This window comes from Thalassophryne amazonica, chromosome 6 (assembly GCF_902500255.1).
Source record: "Thalassophryne amazonica chromosome 6, fThaAma1.1, whole genome shotgun sequence".
In the NCBI taxonomy this organism is placed as follows: Eukaryota; Metazoa; Chordata; class Actinopteri; order Batrachoidiformes; family Batrachoididae; genus Thalassophryne; species Thalassophryne amazonica.
In genome coordinates this window covers 24,579,624-24,599,531 of record NC_047108.1, presented here as the reverse complement: position 1 = coordinate 24,599,531, position 19,908 = coordinate 24,579,624, and the positions used below count along the sequence as shown (strand labels likewise).

The following is a 19,908-nucleotide window of genomic DNA, read 5'->3' as shown; positions in this document are numbered from 1 at the left end:
TGGTTCGTGCTTACTAACGGTGTAATGCTGCATCGTGATGCATGATAATCATATCTGGAAGCCTGTTTCGACTCCTTTTTTTAGTATCATGAAATGGAAGAAATAATGACCTGATTTATAAACTATCACTCACTCAACTTCAACTGCTTATCTGGGATCAGGTCGCAAGAGCAACAGCTCCAGCAGAGAACCCCAGACTTCTCTTACCTGGGCCACATTGACCACTTCTGACTGGGGGATCCCGAGGTGTTCCCAGGCTAGTGTGGAGAGCTAATCTGTCCACCTAGTCTTGGGTCTCCCCCGGGGTCTCCTCCCACATGGACATGCCTGGAACACCTCCCTAGGTAGGCACCCAGTGGGCATCCTTACCAGATGCCCGAACCACCTCAGCTGGCTTCTTTCAATGCGAAGGTGCAGCGGTGCTACTCCGAGCTCCTCATGGATGATTGAGCTTCTCACCGTATCTCACATATTTCTAATCTAATGGATTTCGCGTCGAGGTTGACAAAACTACTGGTGGTGGATGGCGCGGGTATGAGCTGCGAGGCGAACAGCCGATCCACACAGCTTTGAACATGTGGCACTATAAGGGGCGTTAGCAGAATCAGGAGCTCACATATTTGTAAAATATGCAAATAGCAAAACTGATAACATCAAGGATTGCAATTTATACTTCAGTGTAATTTGTTTCTGTGAAGTTAAAACATTGGACACAGATGACTTTCTACATAGCTGGTGGGAACGGTGATGTATTATGTATCTCTTTGTATTATGTATCTATTATGTAAAGCTGTCCTGTGAGACCAACACGGAGGTGGTTTTGTCCCGCGCCATGAGCGGCACGGTGGCGCAATCCTCCGCTTCTCTTTCCATGAAAAAAACTCCTGTAACAGTATAATGTGCCGAAAAAGTGCTGATGTCCATCGCCTTCTGCCTTTTTTGTGAAAGTTAGACTACGTCCCGGATCAACAAAGCCTTCACGTTGTAATTGATCTGGTTGTTTGAGCGGGGTTTGAGCCTGTCGATCGGCACTCGGAGCGCGCCGTGCTCTCAGATGCTGTGGGCGGTCTTTAAACCGGCTGGAGCACTCCTTAATCTGTGTAATCCCCATAAAATCGTCGCTGAAAGCCATCTAAATTTTCCGAATGGTGTCCAGCTGGAGGTCTCTCACAGTTTCTGGAAAAATTGATGCAGCAAAGCTCCAATCCTTCAGACATTTATTCGCAATAAAAATCCGACGAGAGGGGTGGACCACTGCTCACACAAAGCCTGCTCACAGGCAAATGACACAACCGACAGGCGTGAAAAAACTCACGCATGCGCACGAAGGTTCAAGCTTGGCTGATGCAATCACACTTGATTCAAATCCATATGGTTTTTGCAAAAAATAAAAAGGTCCGATACTTTTTGGACAGACCTCGTATATATAGTATGCATAATTTGAGTGTATTTCGTTGGTCATAAAATAAAGAAAAATTGAAAAGAAGTTTGGAAAATCTTTTTTTCATCACATATTATAATACGATTGAACCTCACTTTTTCAACCAGGTCATATTTTTTTCAAACCAACCTCAAGGCAGTTGCATTGTGCGTTAGTCAATAGAAAACCCATGACATGAAAAATTAAAAGTAAATAAAAGGCCCTTGAGTCAATTTTAAGTACAAAAAAATTTAATTAAAAATGACCCTTGCGGACGTTACGCCGTCTGTCAAAACCAAGTGGGAGATATATATGGTTAAAAGTCGCATAAACTATAGATAACATTTACACTTAGATGGGCATTCTACTTTGAAATATGTATTCTCCGATATACATCGTCAATTTGTATAAAAGATACGCGTATTAAGAAATTATAACAAGTTGAAAACAACCTGAGAATTGTCTGTCAAATAGTTGAGTTATCTTGAGCTTTGTGGTTTATAAAAGAAATATATGTGTACTACAATTTCAAACTAGTTTGCAATAAAAACATGTAACTTGAAAAATTGACCTGTGTTACACTTTCATAACAGTTTAGCATATTGTGAGCCAGATGTCAGTCCAATGAGAGCGGCACTCTGAGCAGGGTGTGAGCGCTAATCAATGTAGCAGGCAATGCTACAAGGTTACAAAGCCGCACGCTGAGTAAAATAAAGCCTATTAAGAGAAAGGGTCTGTGCTGATTGAAACAGACTTATTCTGCATTTAAAGTGAAGCAGTGTGTTTGTATATTTTTAAAAAAAACACAGTTTGCTCCACTGGCCATTCTCCACCTCCGCAGATGAAGCAAAAGGATGTGCACTTTAAATGAATCATGTTTAACTATTGCAAAAAAAAAAAAAAAAAACATGCTTATATTCAGATTTGATAAGACTTTTTACCAACAGGCTGTACAGTTAATTTATCAGTGCAGCTGTTGTGGAAACGCTGAACTCCACAGCCATTTTTTAAAGGCTTTGTTATTCACCAAGCATCCACAGAAAACAAGAAATTTGACTTTTGTTTGAGCTGTACTCTCTCTGTACAGAATATACACTAAACACTGAATAAATCACAGTAATAAAAAGTGCAAATGAAATGTGCAATAAGAGAGAGAAAAAAAATAATGTCCTGTCTGCAGACTGAAGATTTCAGACCGCCTGGGCTTATGGTTTGGCAAAGCTCCAGAACTCTTAATAATGTGAAAAAACTAATAATGACCCAGGAAAACAGAGAGAGAATGAACACCCTAAACTTAAAAATCAGCATGATGGCACAGTGAGATTGTGCCATTGCTTAGGGAGAGCCCTGCCACTACTGATATTGTTTAAAAACACAAAGGTACTTTTTACTCGATTAATCGATAGAGTATTTGATTCCAGAAATATTCGATAGCTGCAGCCCTACTCTATCTGCAAATTTCTTATAGAAATATTTGAGATGCGGATTTTCAGATTGACCTCATTCAGGTGCACATAAATCATAAGGGTTATTTACATGTGTGGCGTCATTTGAAAATGCATGCTTGAGGGTCGATTTTACTGTAATGCAAACAGCATACCTCACGTTTAAGGTACAACAAGCCATCAGTTTGCTGTATTGATAGAAATCATGATTTTGCATATTCCTGCTGTACGTATTGTATTCTAGTTGGTTAACTGGACATCACCGGTTTTCCTTTAGTTGCATCGCTGTCAGTGCAGTCTGTTGGAGGCCCCCACGAAAAATCTTTCACTGAAAGAAAATACGTCTGGTGTACTGCAGAGATTGTTTCCGGCCTTTGACCTTGTTCACAGTATGAAAAAAACAAGCTAAGCACCTGCACACAAAAGGACACGACTATGCTGTTGTTGCCTCCACCTCACTGCCAAACAGTTTAGCATCCTGGATGGCAACCACCACCCAGACAGACATCTGGTCTGTCTCCCACCTGTTGAAGGTAACAGTCTATCAGCTGCAGTCAAATGAAACATATGTACATGTCTCCAGCCACCGGGGCCCTCAGTACTGAGGCACCTGCATACACAAGTGTTTTCTGTGAGCTGTAGTCAGCACTGTGACTGGCAGCTCTCATTGGATAAAATGTTATAATTCTTAATTTAATGATATAATTCTTAACTTGAACTTTAACCACTGCTATTATTACAATTTCAGTCTATTTGATTTTTTTGTTTCATCTTTAACAAAGGACACACTGTGCAGGTGTGCAAGCACACATATTTTAAGAGGCCTGGTAGGTGCACTTCCAGTGTTCATCGTGTTATGTTACATGAGCGAACTCTTTAAAAAAAAAAAAAGACTCGTTAATTTGTGAACTTCATCAAGGATCTCTAGTTTGGACATATATTTAACATATTTCTTGTATGCTTTTCTAACTGGTGACCTAAGGTGACATCTAAATGTTTTTTGAATGAGGTCTTTTTGTAGAATTCTTGGGTTCTGCTGGAGTGACATCGTGTCAATTGAAGGATGACTTAGGTAGTCTCTGAGGAGTATTGCTTGCACTGAGAGGTAACATCATTTCAGTTATGGGTACAGCATTTTGGACAAGTGCCTCATTTCTCTAGTCTGAACACAGCGTAAAAGTGTGGAGGACCCCAGCAGCTGGGGAAGGCCAATGGGATGCCTATGTTTCACCTGGCTGCAGCAGATAGATGGTTACTTTGTAAAGGTTGGGATGGTAAATGGACTGCATTTTTATAGCACTTTTCTATCTGCATCAGACGCTCAAAGCGCTTTACAATTATGCCTCACATTCACCCCGATGTCAGGGTGCTGCCATACATGGCGCTCACTGCACACCGGGAACAATAGGGGATTAAAGGCCTTGCCCAAGGGCCCTTAGTGATTTTCCAGTCAGGTGGGGATTTGAAACCATGATCTTCTGGACTCAAGCCCAACACCTTAACCACTAGACCATCACCTCCCCTGGGACTGGGTGTCTTCCTGGATTATTGCCATCCAGGAAATGGGGCAGTTCCATGGGGTGGCACGGCACAATTGCATGCTCCTGGCTCTGACTGAGGATGCACTTTGCCAGTGTGTTTTATCGTCACTGATGCACACCCTCCTTTATTCCCAGTTATTCATCTTTATTGAATGTAATTATTTTGGAAGTTTGTGTACTTGTTTTCCTTTGTTGAAATTATTTAATTTGGGCAGTATACCGAAAACTAAATGAGGTCAGTTTGTTTTTTGTTTGTCAGACTTGTAATTTGATGCACACACTGTACAAACTGCAAGGAGACTAATCTGACTGGCACTCCTAAACAGGTAAATAAAACCTTTATCCTCTCTGTGTTAACATGAGCTTCTTGCCTTGTAATGCTAAACTTCATGTGCTCATTTAATTACAGTTACTTCTTCTGTAACACAACATGTTTGTGATGGATATCACTGACCCAGAAACCAATTATTCCCATGTTACAGTGACACATGTATCCTGGTGTAGTACCATCTGTAAGCATACCCAGTATTTAGCCTCAAACTTCATTCATTTATTTATGACTGCACAGACCATTATGTGGCATTTCAGTGACAGTCATTTCTTGAAACCAATATTGTGTAAATTTCAATCACTTAATTCACAAAAACTATTAAATGCACGATATCAGAGTTTGATTCCATTGATCTGGCTGCTCTGCAGGACGTCCTGATAATTTGTGGGATCCCCAAGCAGTTACTGCACATCATAGCTGGCCTATAAAGTGATACCGTGAGTGCTGTGTGGCGTGGAGTGGAAGGAATGCAGCTGCATGTTTACATCAAGTTGTGAAGCTTGCTGAAACTAGAGTCCCTTAATTCAGAGAGTAGAGACATGATTAGCTGCCATCTTGGGTTCGAAATACCGTTCGCTGTTAATCTGTCTGCATGTAAATCCAGTTATTTTATTTATTTATTTGCTGAAAATGCCAGGTTGCTGTGCATTTGGATGCACAAATAGACACAACAAGGGCTTCAAGATGTACAGATTCTTTTCAGATCTGAACAGAAGAACAATTTGGGAAAATAAAGTCAGCCGTGTGGGATGTAAGTGACTTCATTGTCAAAGAGACATGTACAGTAAAACTCACCTAAACCGTCATCGTATAAACTGGATATTCGCAGTTACTGGACAAAAAAGGTCCCAAAGTTTTTGTATTGTTTTCCATGGAATGTTGTTGTTGTCCATTCGGCACCTCCCGTTTTTTGTTTGGGGTTGCCACAGCGCATACAGCCAGATCCACATTGGTATTTGGCACAAGTTTTATTCTGGATGCCCTTCCTGATGCAACTCCAGTGCAATCTGGAGAAGCAATCACAGCCGCTGGTGTTCCACTGGTGTTCCAAAGAGGTCTCCCATTCTAAGAACTATCCAGGTACTGCTTATACTGCTTAGCTTCTGAGATCTGACGGGATTGTTTTCCATGGAATAAACACTGTATATCATGGATTTTGTAGAACGGATTTTTCGCTCACATCAGATAAAATGTCCTGGCTGATAGCAATGCATTTCCATTAAAAACCTCTCGCACGTGGGACTAGAGTCATTTCCATGATTGAAAGCCCGACCCTTTATTTTTTGCAAACCCCACTCAGACTTGGACCCACAGCCTGATGTGCACCTGTTACATCAGACACAGCAAAAGGCTGTGATTTGACACTTTTCTGCTTTCACTCCTTCATCACCATCATATTATAGTACTTTTTGCAGTATGCACGCTGATTACAAATGGATCAGAAAAAGCTGCACATTTATAACATGGAGTCGTTGAAAATTGGAAATTGTACACCTTACCTTTGATTTGGAGGTGATGATTGCAGAAAAAAAACTTGCTGAGGGTTAAATTAGTCCAGAATAAAGCATAATCCAGTGATGGAGCACAGAGTAACAGCTGCAAAGGCGTAAATCAGGCTTTAAATTGATTAAATAAAGCATCATAAATTGTACTCATCATAAACTCATTAAAAAAATGTTGAAAACACAAAAAGGGTCATTCAGTAGTTCAGCACAATTGGCCCCAAAATGGCACCATGTTCTCAGTTGATGCTACTCTCTCAATAAAAGGACCCTAGCTGAAACTAGAGTGCTTTGATTAGAGAGAGTAGCGACATAAGTCCAAAAAAGAAAACAGTCATGGTGCCATCTTGGGTTCAAAATAGTGTTCGCTGTTAATGTGTCTGAATGTAAATCCAGCTATTTTATTTATTTATTCACCGAAATGATGGGTTGTTGCGCATTTGGAGGCACAAATAGACACAACAAGGGCTTCAAGATGTACAGATTCCCTTCAGATCTGAACAGAAGAAAAATTTTGGAAAATAAAGTCAACTGTGTGGGATGGAAGCGACTTCATCACCAAAGCTTTGAGAGGTAAATTTATTGTTCAGTCCCATGTACAATAAAACTCACCTAAACCGTCGTTGTATAAACCAGATATTCACAGTCACCGGACAAAAATGTCCCAAAGTTTTTGTATTGTTTTCCATGTAATAAACATCATATATAACTGATTTTGTACAGCTCATTTTTCGCTCACATCTGATAAAATGTCCTGTCCAATCGCAATGTACGTATTTCCATTAAAAACCCCGAGCAGTCTGGACATGCAGAGGTACAAATTAAGGTTCAGCTCTGACACTCGATTTGTGGAAAGTGTGAGAGGAGTCATTTCTGTGATTAAAAGACCGGCCGTTTAATTTCTCAAACTGTACTCAGGCTCGGACCCACAGCCTGGACGTGCAGCTGTTAAATCAGATACAGAAGGCTGTGATTTGACACTTTTCTGCTTTCAATCCTTCGTCTTGCATCGTATTATAACTGTTTTTGCATCATATTCTAACTGTTTTCATAGCACGCACTGATAAATTGATAACTGATAAAGGAAATTGTTCAGCTTACCTTTGATTTGGAGGTGATGATTGTAGACAGAAAAGCTTGTTGAGGGTCAAATTAGCCCATAATAAAACATAATCCAGCTGGGACAGTGGTATGTTTACCACTGTGTTACATCACCTTTCCTTCTAACAACACTGAATAAGCATTTGGGAACTGAGGACGCTAATTGCTGAAGCTTTGTAGGTGGAATTCTTCCTTGATGTACGACTTCAGTTGTTCAACAGTCCGGGGTCTCTGTTGTTGTATTTTGCGCTTCATAATGTGCCACACATTTTCAATGGGCGACAGGTCTGGACTGCAGGCAGGCCAGTTTAGTACCCGCACTCTTACTACGAAGACACGTTGTTGTAACACGTGCAGAATGTGGCTTGGCATTGTCTTGCTGAAATAAGCAGAGACGTCCCAGAAAAAGACATTGCTTGGATGGCAGCATGTGTTGCTCCAAAACCTGGATCTACCTTTCAGCATTGATGGTGCCATTACAGATGTGTAAGTTGTCCATGCCATGTGGACCAACACACCCCCATACCATCACAGGTGCTGACTTTTGAACTTTGCAATCTGGATGGTCTTTTTGCTCTTTTGTCCAGAGGACACAACGTCGACGATTTCCAAAAACAATATGAAATGTGGACTCATCAGACCACAGCACACTTTTCCACTTTGCGTCTGTCCATTTCAAATGAGCTCGGGCCCAGAGAAGGCAGCGACGTTTCTGGATGTTGTTGATGTATGGCTTTCACTTTGCATGATTTTAACTTGCACTTGTAGATTTAGCGACAAACTCTGTTAACTGACAATGGTTTTCTGAAGTATTCCTGAGCCCACGCGGTAAGATCCTTTACACCAGTGGTCTCCAAACTATTCCAGAAAGGGCCGAGAGGGTGCAGGTTTTCTTTGCAGCCACTGACTTCAGCAGGTGATTCACTGATTAACATCCCTTTGAACAGGTGGGATGAGTTCATCAGTGAAATCACCTGCTGAAGTCAGTGGCTGCAAAGAAAATCTGCACCCTCTCGGCCCTTTCTGGAGTAGTTTGGAGACCACTGCTTTACACAATGATGTCGGTTTATAATGCAGTGCCACCTGAGGGATAGAAGGTCACGGGCATTCAGTGTTGGTTTTCAGCCTTGCTGCTTACATGTAGAAAGTTCTCCAGATTCTCTGAATTTTCTGATTATATTATGGACTTTAGATGATGGAATCCCTAAATTCCTTGCAATTGAACATTGAGAAACATTGTTAATAAGCTGTTGGACTATTTTTTCATGCAGTTGTTCACAAAGTGGTGATCCTCACCCCATCTTTGCTTGAGAATGGCTTTTGGGGATGCTCCTTTTATACCCAGTCATGAGTGTCCTCAGTTCCCAAACACTTATTGAGTGTTGTCAGAAGGAACGGTGATGTAACACAGTGGTAAACATACCACTGTACCAGCTTTTTTGAAATGTGTTGCAGGGATCCATTTCAAAATGAGCAAATATTTGCACAAAAACAATAAAGTTTATCAGTTTGAACATTAAATATCTCGTGTTTGTGGTGTATTCAGTTGAATATAAGGTTGAAGAAGATTTGCAAATTATTGTATTCTGTTTTTATTTCCATTTTACACAACGTCCCAGCTTCATTCGAATTGAGGATGTATTTTAATAGCATCTGTACCTGGATGTGTTGCTGTATGTGGTTAAATGATTTATCTGATGATTTCCATGATTTTCCTTTATAAATCATTGGTTGTTTGGATCAGCAATTTCAGTTAAATGTCTCATATAGCAGACAAACACAGTGATGTTTGAGAAGTGAAATGAAGTTTGTAGGATTTACAGAAAGTGTGCAATAATTCTTTAAACAAAATTAGGCAGATGCATAAATTTTGGCACCCCAACAGAAAAAATACATCAATATTTAGTAGATCCTCCTTTTGGAGAAATAACAGCCTCTAAACGCTTTCTATAGCTTCCAATGAGAGTCTGGATTCTGGTTGAAGTTATTTTGGACCGTTCTTCTTTATAAATCTCTAGTTCAGTCAGGTTTGTTGGTTTCTGAGCATGGACAGCCCGCTTAAAATCACACCACAGATTTTCACTAATATTCAGGTCTGGGGACTGAGATGGCCATTCCAGAACATTGTACTTGTTACTCTGCATGAACGCCTGAGTAGATTTTGAGCAGTGTTTAGGGTCGTTGACTAGAATCCATGTGACCCTCAACTTTAACAAGATTCCAAGTACCTGCACTGGCCACACAGCCCCACAGCACAATGGAACCACCTCCAAATTTTACTGTACGTAGCAAGTGTTTTTCTTGGAATGCTGTGTTCTTTTTCTGCCATGCATACCGCCCCTTTTTTATGTCCAAATAACTTAATTTTAGTTTCATCAGTCCACAGCACCTTATTCCAAAATGAAGCTGGCTTGTCCAAATGTGCTTTAGCATACCTCAAACGACTCTGTTTGTGGCGTGTACGCAGAAAAGGCTTCCTCTGCATTATAGCATCATACAGCATTTCCTTGTGCAAAGTGTGCTGTATAGTTGAACGATGCACAGAGACACAGTCTGCAGCAAGATCATATTCTAGGTCTTTGAAGCAGGTCTGTGGGTTGACTATGACTGTTCTCACCATCCTTCACTTCAGTTTATCTGAGATTTTTCTTGGCCTGCCACTTTGAGCCTTAACTCGTACTGCGCCTGCGGTCTTACATTTCCTCACTATGTTCCTCACAGTGGGAACTGACAGCTGAAATCTCTGAGATAGCTTTTTGTATCCTTCCCCTAAACCATGATGTTGAACAATCTTTGTTTTCAGGTCATTTGAGAGTTGTTTAGAGGCTCCCATGTTGCCACTTATTATAAGACATGCAAAGAGGGGAAACATTTGCAAATGGCCACCTTAAATACCCTTTCTCATGATTGGATTATACCATACCATACCATACCCTTTATTTATATAGCACATTTCACAAACATAGTTTCCAAAGTGCTGTACAAAAAAAAAAACAAAACAAAAAAAACACAGAGGACCACACACTCACGCGGTGTTAAAAGCCAAAGCATAAAAATGGGTCTTTAGACGAGACTTAAAACACTCTACAGTGGGGGCTGTTCGAATGTTAAGGGGCAAATCATTCCACAGCTGAGGGCCCACCACAGAAAAAGCCCTGTCTCCCCTAGTTTTAAGTCTCGTCACAGGCACCACAAGCTGGAGCTGGCCCTCGGACCGCACAGCACGGGAAGGCTGATAAATTTGGATGAGGTCCGAAATGTACATTGGGGCCAGTCCATTCAAAGCTTTAAAAACAAACAATAAAATCTTAAAGTCAGCTCTAAAACGAACTGGAAGCCAGTGCAGAGACGGCAAAACCGGAGTGATGTGCTCTCGCTTTCTGCTACCATTTAAGAGACGCGCAGCAGAATTTTGGACCAACTGTAAGCGAGAAAGTGCATTTTGGCTGATGCCAATAAAAGTGCATTACAGTAGTCTAAACGAGAGGAGACAAAAGCGTGCATGACTTGTTTGAAAGCATTAAAAGATAAAAAAGGTTTACGTTACCTATTCACCTACTGATTCACCTATGTAAAGAGGTCAGGGGTCAGTGAGCTTACCAAACCAATTTTGTGTTCCAGTAATTAGTGCTAAATGTATTCAAATTAATAAAATGACAAGGGTACCCAAATTTATGCACCTGCCCAATTTTGTTTACAGAATTATTGCACACTTTCTGTAAATACTAGAAACTTAATTTCACTTCTCAAGTATCAGTGTGTTCATCTGCTATTATGATATATTTAACTGACATTTCTGATCCAGACAACCAATGATTTATAAAGGAAAATCATGAAAATTATCAGGGGCGCCCAAACTTTTGCATAAAATTGTAACAGCACCAGCACCTGCTCAGCAACTGATCAGTTCAGATCAGTTGGTTGGACTAAGGCATTTATCCTGAAAGGATTATAAATGAAGTCATTATTGTTGCTCTCTCACCAGACGATGTAGACATCCTCATCTTTTTGAAAAAGAATTTGAAGTTATAAACTTAGATCAGCTTAGGTAAATTTTTTTCTTCTTTTTTTTTCATGAACAGCCTTTTTTTTATTCACTGATGCTGTTATTATTGCAGCTTAATACTACAGTATAGGGTTTTATTTAAAAAATACGAGGGCTGTCCGTAAAGTATAGGTCCTTTTTATTTTTTTCAAAAACTATATGGATTTCATTCATATGTTTTTACGTCAGACATGCTTGAACCCTCGTGCGCATGCGTGAGTTTTTCCACGCCTGTCGGTGACGTCATTCGCCTGTGAGCACTCCTTGTGGGAGGAGTCGTCCAGCCCCTCGTCGGAATTCCTTTGTCTGAGAAGTTGCTGAGAGACTGGCGCTTTGTTTGATCAAAATTTTTTCTAAACCTGTGAGACACATCGAAGTGGACATGGTTCGAAAAATTAAGCTGGTTTTCAGTGAAAATTTTAACAGCTGATGAGAGATTTTGAGGTGATTCTGTCGCTTTAAGGACTTTTCACGGTGCGAGACGTCGCGCTGCGCTCTCAGGCGGCGTCATCAGCCTGTTTCAAGCTTAAAACCTCCACATTTCAGGCTCTATTGATCCAGGACGTCGTGAGAGAACAGAGAAGTTTCAGAAGAAGTCGGTTTCAGCATTTTATCCAGATATTCCACTGTTAAAGGAGATTTTTTTAATGAAAGACGTGCGGACGGGTCCGCGCGTCGGGACGCAGCCGACGCGGCGCGGCGGCACAGGAAAAACACCTCCGTGTTGATAACCATTTGTAAAATCCAGGTGGCTTTTGATGGCTTTCAGTGGAGTGAGTATATGAGAAATTGTTTATCAGCTGGAGATGTTCCAACTTGTCCTCAAGGCTTCCAACAGAGGTGTTTTTCCTGTGGCGGAGCGTCGCGGCGGCTGCGAGCCGACGCTGCAATCCGCCTGCACGTCTTTCATTAAAAAAATCTCCTTTAACAGTGGAATATCCGGATAAAATGCTGAAACCGACTTCTTCTGAAACTTCTCTGTTCTCTCACGACGTCCTGGATCAATAGAGCCTGAAATGTGGAGGTTTTAAGCTTGAAACAGGCTGATGACGCTGCCTGAGAGCGCAGCGCGACGTCTCGCACCGTGAAAAGTCCTTAAAGCGACAGAATCACCTCAAAATCTCTCATCAGCTGTTAAAATTTTCACTGAAAACCAGCTTAATTTTTCTAACCATGTCCACTTCGATGTGTCTCACAGGTTTAGAAAAAATTTTGATCAAACAAAGCGCCAGTCTCTCAGCAACTTCTCAGACAAAGGAATTCCGACGAGGGGCTGGACGACTCCTCCCACAAGGAGTGCTCACAGGCGAATGACGTCACCGACAGGCATGGAAAAACTCACGCATGCGCACGAGGGTGCAAGCATGTCTGACGTAAAAACATATGAATGAAATCCATATAGTTTTAGAAAAAAATAAAAAGGACCTATACTTTACGGACAGCCCTCGTATATCTAAAACATTGGGTGCCTTCTTTTCATTCAGGACCACAAACAAAGGTCCTTGTTTTCATTATTCATTAAGTTCTTTTAAAAAATGGAACACAAAGTAGTATTTCTTTCTTTTTCTTTTTCTTGTCCATAAACTATCCGATCTGTGACTTAAAAACCATGATCCAATCTCAACCTTGGGTTTTGTTGTGACAGCATGACGTGATATAGGGTGCATCTTGATGGTAAACCTTGGTTCAGGTGTTTTATTAATGCAGGGGAGGAATCTTGCTGTTGCCTTCAGGTGTTTTCCACAAATAATAATAATAATAAATTTTATTTATAACGCACTTTACATTTACAAGAAAATCTCAAAGTGCTGCAGTATAAAAATAAATACATTAAAATTACACATTAAAAGCCTTTCTAAATAAAAATGTTTTAAGCTGCTTTTAAAAGACTCCACAGACTGTGGCGCTCTCAGGTGTTGGGGCAGGGCGTTCCAGAGTCGTGGGGCAGCTGCCTGAAAAGATCTGTCCCCCGTGGTGCGGAGCTTGGTCCGAAATTGGCAGATGCGATTTGAGTCAGTGGACCGGAGGCTTCGGGTGGTGGTGTGTGAAGTGAGGAGCTCTGTCAGGTAGTCTGGGACGCGGCCATGGAGGCACTGGGAGGTCAGCAGGCAGATTTGGTAATCAATCCTCTGCTGGACAGAGAGCCAATGGAGGGACTGAAGTATGGGGGTGATGTGGTCATATTTGTGCCTCCTCATCAGGACCCGGGCAGCGCAGTTCTGGATGTGCTGGAGCTTCTGCATGCTCCTGCCCGAGATCCCGACGAGGAGGGCATTACAATATTCGGGCCTTGAGGAGATGATGGCAAGAAATATCCAATGTTACAGTATAATACTGTTAAGAGATGAAACACCATGTGGCATTTGATCAAGAGGGGAGCAAGAGAATGTTTAAAATAAAAAAAAAACAACTCTTGAAAGATTGGTTTTGCAAATACTGTTAGCTGAACTAAAATCAAAGGGATTTGTTCTTGAAAGTTTTTTTTTTTTTTTTTTTAATCAACATCATCACAGTGCAATGACTGAATTCAACACAGGAACCCTTCCATACCCTCTAAAGTGCCCCAGAGTAAGAACAAGGTTTCGAACTGTGAAAGTGAGACCAGACTTTAAAAAAGCAAAAAAAAAAAAAAAACAGAGTAACCCAAACCACCAAACAAGTGTGTTTGAAACAGTGATGCCGGTAACGCATTACTAAGTAATGCATTATTCTAATCTAACCACTTTTTTTAGTAATCAGTAATCTAATGCGTTAATCTTTCCAAATCAGTAATCAGATTAAAGTTACTTCTCCAAGTCATTGTGCGTTACTATTATTTTTACATTGTGGGTCGATAGCAGCATTAAACTTGGTCCGTGGGCAGGGGGTCGGGGTTCAACTGAACTGCCCACTTTAAGCGAGCTGTGAGCTTTTCATCCGTGGTTTTCTGCAGCAGCTCGTCCTCACCTCTTAAAGCACGGTGACAACAGCACACCTTCACTGAGCTTTACAAAGACATTTTTATGCTTTTTTCTCCTTTATTTTGAATTCTGAGCTGAGCCGCTCCATATCGTCTCGTTAAAAACAGCTGATCCTCCACGACGCGTCAACAACTAACACTTTTTTCCCACTCAAATGCACCTAAACTCTTTCAGAGGACCACATGATGTGAAAACTCAATAAAACTTTCTTACCTGTAAATCTGGTCATGTTTTCTGCATAAATAAATGTTATCCATTCTTTGTGCTCAAACACCAAAGCAGGGGCGAATCCAGATGGAATGGGTGCATGGGGCAGGGCAGGGATGTGCCCCCCCCACAACACCCCTAGATTAAAGGTCCAGTTTTGAAGCCTTTTTTTTTTACTACAGCTACTAATACTACTTATAATAATAATTTCGACAAGTAAAATGTTTAGAGAGAATTTAAATGTTAGAAAGATGTTAGAAAGAATTTAATAGTTACATTTATAAACAATGTAGGTTAGAAATTGCAAGATTTACTGTTACAGTGCTGCCAACAGTTAAATATGAGGTCAAGAAAGAGGTCTTTATTTAACTTTTTATAAAACAAGTATTTATTTTCATTGAAGTCAAGAAAGGGTGACTATAAAGTGAGTTTTGGCAAAACAAGTATCATTGTCATGTTTAGGTGGCAGAGGGTTGTTGTCGGCAGCTGGGGAAAGTAACTAAAAAAGTAACTAGTAATCTAACTTACTTTTACAATTGAGTAATCAGTAAAGTAACTGTTACTTTTTCAAGGAGTAATCAGTAATTGAATTACTTTTTCAAAGTAATTGTGGCAACACTGGTTTGAAGCCTATCACGGTCGTTCAGGTGTGAAAGTGCTCCTAAAGAGCAGGTGTACCAAATAAAGTGGCCACTGGATGTAGGTCCGTAAAGTGACTTCAGGAGGCCGGGTGTATGGCTCTTACTGTGATGATTAAGGTGTGGTATTCCAATCAACTGTTCAGTGTTTGAGTAAACGTTGTGTTCTTTGTCAACATGATCTCGCGTATAATTCTGACTGATGAGCCGCGTCTCCTCCGCAGTGTTGCCAGTACGGTCAAACACGCCCTGTGTGTGTGGCTCAGCATCATCGTGTTCGGTAACCAGGTCACTGTCCTCAGCGCTGCAGGCACCGTGCTCGTGTTCATCGGGGTCTTACTGTACAACAAGGCTAGGCAGCTGCAGAGGGAAACTTTACAGGCCATGGCTGCCGAGCAGAACCACAAGGACCAGGACCAGGACTTCCAATCCTCGCAGGCTCTTTAAGGACTCGACAGTAAGGGATGTAATGCTGCCTGTAATGTGATTTGGTTTCTGCCCTGTGGCTGTCCAATACGTGGACTTGATTTTTTTTGGTTTCCCTTCACCTCGTACTTTTATCCAGCTGCTGGGGCTGCTCACTGTTCTTCTCAGGTTCAGATTTGGTGTTTGCTTTACACCCTCAAGTCCCACGTGTCAGACGGCATGATGAACACTTCAGTTTGATGAAGATGTGGATTGTCCTGTGGATCAGCACACAAAGAATTTCTTTCTAACTTAATGACTTATTTGTGAGCAATGTTTTAACATATTTTCTTTTATTTTTAAAAAATGTCAGTAAAGAGGACGATCAGGGCTTCCTTCAGCATTTTGAAGACAGTGACTTGTTCCATTCCAGAGTGTGCTAGAATTCCTCTCATCTGTGCTCAGATCAGCTGCTAAATGTACACTATGAATACTGATGGAGTATCTGATGGCGTTTCAGGGCCACTGTTGATCCATGTTCAATGGTTTGTTCAAGGACACATTGAGATTAAACTACAATCAGGAATAGAACCCACCGGTTTTTGGAAAACTGCACTAGTGACTGAGTTATGGTGACCCCATAATATTCAATATGTTGTCAGTTTTCATTTTTGTCCCCTGGTTTGAAAAATCAGAGGATACAGTGATCAGCATGTCCATCCGTCTATCCATTTTTGCTTGTTAGAGCGATATCTCAAGAACCAGTTGACTAATTTCATTCATATTTAGCATGAGCGGGTACTTGGGTGACCCTCCGACACTTTGTATGACTGATTTGTGGGGACCAGGAGGATATGTCAACTCCTGATGACTCTTGTTTTAAATTGCTTTTAAATATGTCCACTTGAATTTTAAATTTAGTTTAATATCTTATGCTGGGCTTTCATCGCTGATATTTGGTACCCAATTGTGTATGTTTTTGCTGCAAAAAAAAAAACTCTGATACCCAATTGTGCCCGGGACAGCTGGTGTAAGAAAGTCCCTTGGCTTCTCCCTTTCTTCCACTTGGGTTCACCACAGCAGAGCAGAGATAGTTCTGTATTTTTGATTTGGCACAAGATTTACACCACATACGTTTCTTGACGCAACTCCATATTACAAGGACAATGGGCAGAGTTGGTCTTCAACCGGGAGCCTTCTGATCTGCTAACAAGTGCGTGCTCTGTGGTAAAATTAGTGTTGTAGAACTTTATGAGCAATCTGGAAATTTCCAAACATGTTTTAAAAAAATTTTGTGACATGGGGGCACATCATTGTCAGCAAAACATGAATAACGATTTGTACTTTAATTATATAGACGGCTTTGTTTTTATTTCATTAATGCATCTTGAAATAATTTATGCATGAATGTGTCTTTTACTGCTCAGTTATTTTGATATCAGGCTACAATTTAAGCTAAAGCAGGGTGAAAATTGACCAGAGTGGAGACCGATCTTGTGCACAGCTACAGTGGCTGTGTGTGTACTGCTCCGGGATTGATCCGCTCGTCGCTCTGGCAAAAGCACAGATATCGTACACGTGTATGATATCTATGTGGCAAATGTAGGTGATGGTGGACATGGGGGTACAACATGCAGTGATGGGGACCTGCCCTTCTGTGAACAGAAACCTCTTTCTGATTTTCCTCTACAACATAAATCTATAGCATAATTTCTATGAAAAGTGTTCCATTTTCTTCAGCAGAACACAGTTTTGAAATGTTAACAGATGTTGCTGTGTGGAAAGTGTTGTAAATGGCAATACCACATAGAATGTATGGAGTAGCCTTGTGTAGCACATGTGCACAAGCACTTGCCATGGGGCTCACCGTACTCTGGTGTAATAGGCAATAATTGTGGGAAACACAAATTTGGCCTATTTTAATAAATCAAGCTTGATTACCTCATGTTTGGAATTGGGACCAAAAATCTGCAACGGGAGCCCAACTTCAGACATGTTAACTTTATTCTGTGACAGTACATGATTTCTGTCAAAATATTCTGACTTTACTCCCTTTTCTTCTTTTGTGAGGTGGCCCTGACACTTTGTCAGAACTTGAGGCTGTAACGTTAAGTTTGTGATAATGTACCTTAATCACACAGTGTTTGATTGCATTGTAATGGAAGATGCAACTATGACGCCTGTGCTTGAGATAATGAGGCTTTTTGGAAAAACACTTTGACCAAAATATAGGATGGCTCTCTGTAAAATCATTTACAGACATACCTCACCATGCATTCTGAGACTGCGTAATGCACAATCCCTCCTTTTTTGTGTACTCTGTCCCATTCCACTATTTCCTTTGTATGATGTCGTAGGTCGTCTGTGCTGCTTGGCAAAGCTTCTTACTGAACACAAGTGCCACAGTGACACAGGTGGTCATCTAATAAACCTCTCATGCTGTTTGTTCAAGCATTCTTCACACATGCACGATCAGCTGTCTGTTCTCTAAGGACATGTCTGTTGGTCAGGCTGAGAGAGAAGGCCTTGCTAATTTGATTCTTTCAGAAACACTTGTAATGCTGAATGTGTTTTTGTTTGTTTTGTATTTGTGCCTCAAGATTTTCTTGCATGTGTTGTCCTAACAAAATCAGTTTTTATTTCCATGATCATTCTGCATGTTTGGGACATGGTCTCTCCCAAAGTGCTGCAAAAACATTACACAGGTCTTTTCAGTGCTGCTTCAAGAGGCAAGATTTTGTACATATTTGTATGATGAATCAAATTGTTGAATGATTGTAGCAGTTTTAACCTGTACATATGATAAGATAAATCAAATAATTTTGAGATGTTAATATTTACTGAAGTCAGTCTGAACTTGAGATGTAGTTGTCAGTGGATGGAAAATAAAAGCTTTTCATCAGTAAAATGTTGAATGTCTTTGAGTACATAAGAGTACTGATGCAGTGACCTCAAGGTATCGGGATTAGTATGCCACAAAAAAACAAAAATTAGGTTGTCCATGAGTATTTTTAGAGCAGCTTCTTGGGAACTCATTGCTGGATTTCACTGGTGTTTCACACAGTGGTAACATACCAAGTGAAGATGAGTATTAATGAAAACATTTCCTTCCCAATATTTTCAAGGAGAGATAATTGGACTCCAGTCATTGATGCGTTATACTGCATGATATTGATATTATATTTCTTAAGTGCAACTCCTAAACCACTTGATGGATTTCAGTGAAAATTTACATAATGGTGGCACACCATCTGAAGATGAATTAATTCTGGTTTGAGTTCTTCAAGAAGAGCTCATCTTGCTTTTGTTGTTGTTTTAATAACGGCACATCTGGAAAGTATTCACAGCACTTAACTTTTTCCACATTTTATGCTATATCCTTATTCCAAAATGGTGTAAATTCATTTCCCCCCTCAGAATTCTACTCACAACACCCCATAATGACAACATGAAAAAGTTTATTCTTTATTTTTGCTAATTTATTAAAAAATTTTAAACTAAGAAACCACATGTACATGGGTGTGTCCGCGATGGGTTTTATCCCTGGTATCCTTAGACAGCTCTTTGGTCTTGGCTATGGTGGACAGGTTGGAGTGTGATTGATTGAGTGTGTGAACAGGTGTCTTTTATACAGGTAACAAGTTCAAACAGGTGCAGTTAATACAGGTAAAGAGTTCAGAATAAGAGGGCTTCTTAAAGAAAAATTAACAGGTCTGTGAGAGCCAGAATTCTTGCTGGTTGGTAGGGGGTCAAACATTTATTTGCAGCAGTAACATACAAATAAATTATAAAAAAAAAATCATACATTGTGATTTCCGGATTTTTATTTATTTATTTATTTAGTTAGTTATTTTTAAGATTATGTCTCTCACAGTGGACATGCACCTAAGATTAATATTTCAGACCCCTCCATGATTTCTAAGTGGGAGAACTTGCAAAATCGCAGGGTGTTCAAATACTTATTTTCCTCACTGTATATGCAGTGAGGAAAATAAGTATATATATAATATATATATATATATATAAAGTTTAACTGCTGACACTTTCTGTAATTGTGTATATTTTACAGTGTTGTATTGCTGGTTAGATCTGATTTTTACTTATATCGTCATTGGTGGAACTTAATGAACGAGTTTAAAGATTTTTTTAAAACTTGTATTTTAATTTTTTTCATCTGTGATCTGTTAATGTATTTATATGTACCGGTACATGTCTGACAAACAGTTAAATGAATAAATAAAACAAAACACCAGCATGTGCTACAGCACATAAAGATGCCACAGGAAGTGCTACGAGAAATACAAAAAACAGCA

At 40.3% G+C, this 19,908-nt stretch overlaps 1 protein-coding gene across 1 annotated transcript in view; it reads left to right on the top strand.

Moving 5' to 3' along the window:
- The window catches only part of LOC117511969 (solute carrier family 35 member E2A-like), an 81,949-nt gene extending 63,516 nt beyond the window's left edge, over positions 1-18,433 (top strand). Inside the window, exon 9 of the mRNA XM_034171903.1 lies at positions 15,415-18,433. Within this exon, the coding sequence (XP_034027794.1) occupies positions 15,415-15,637 (223 nt within the window). The 3' untranslated portion in view covers positions 15,638-18,433. The remainder of the gene's footprint in view (positions 1-15,414) is intronic.
- The last annotated feature ends 1,475 nt before the right edge of the window (positions 18,434-19,908 follow it).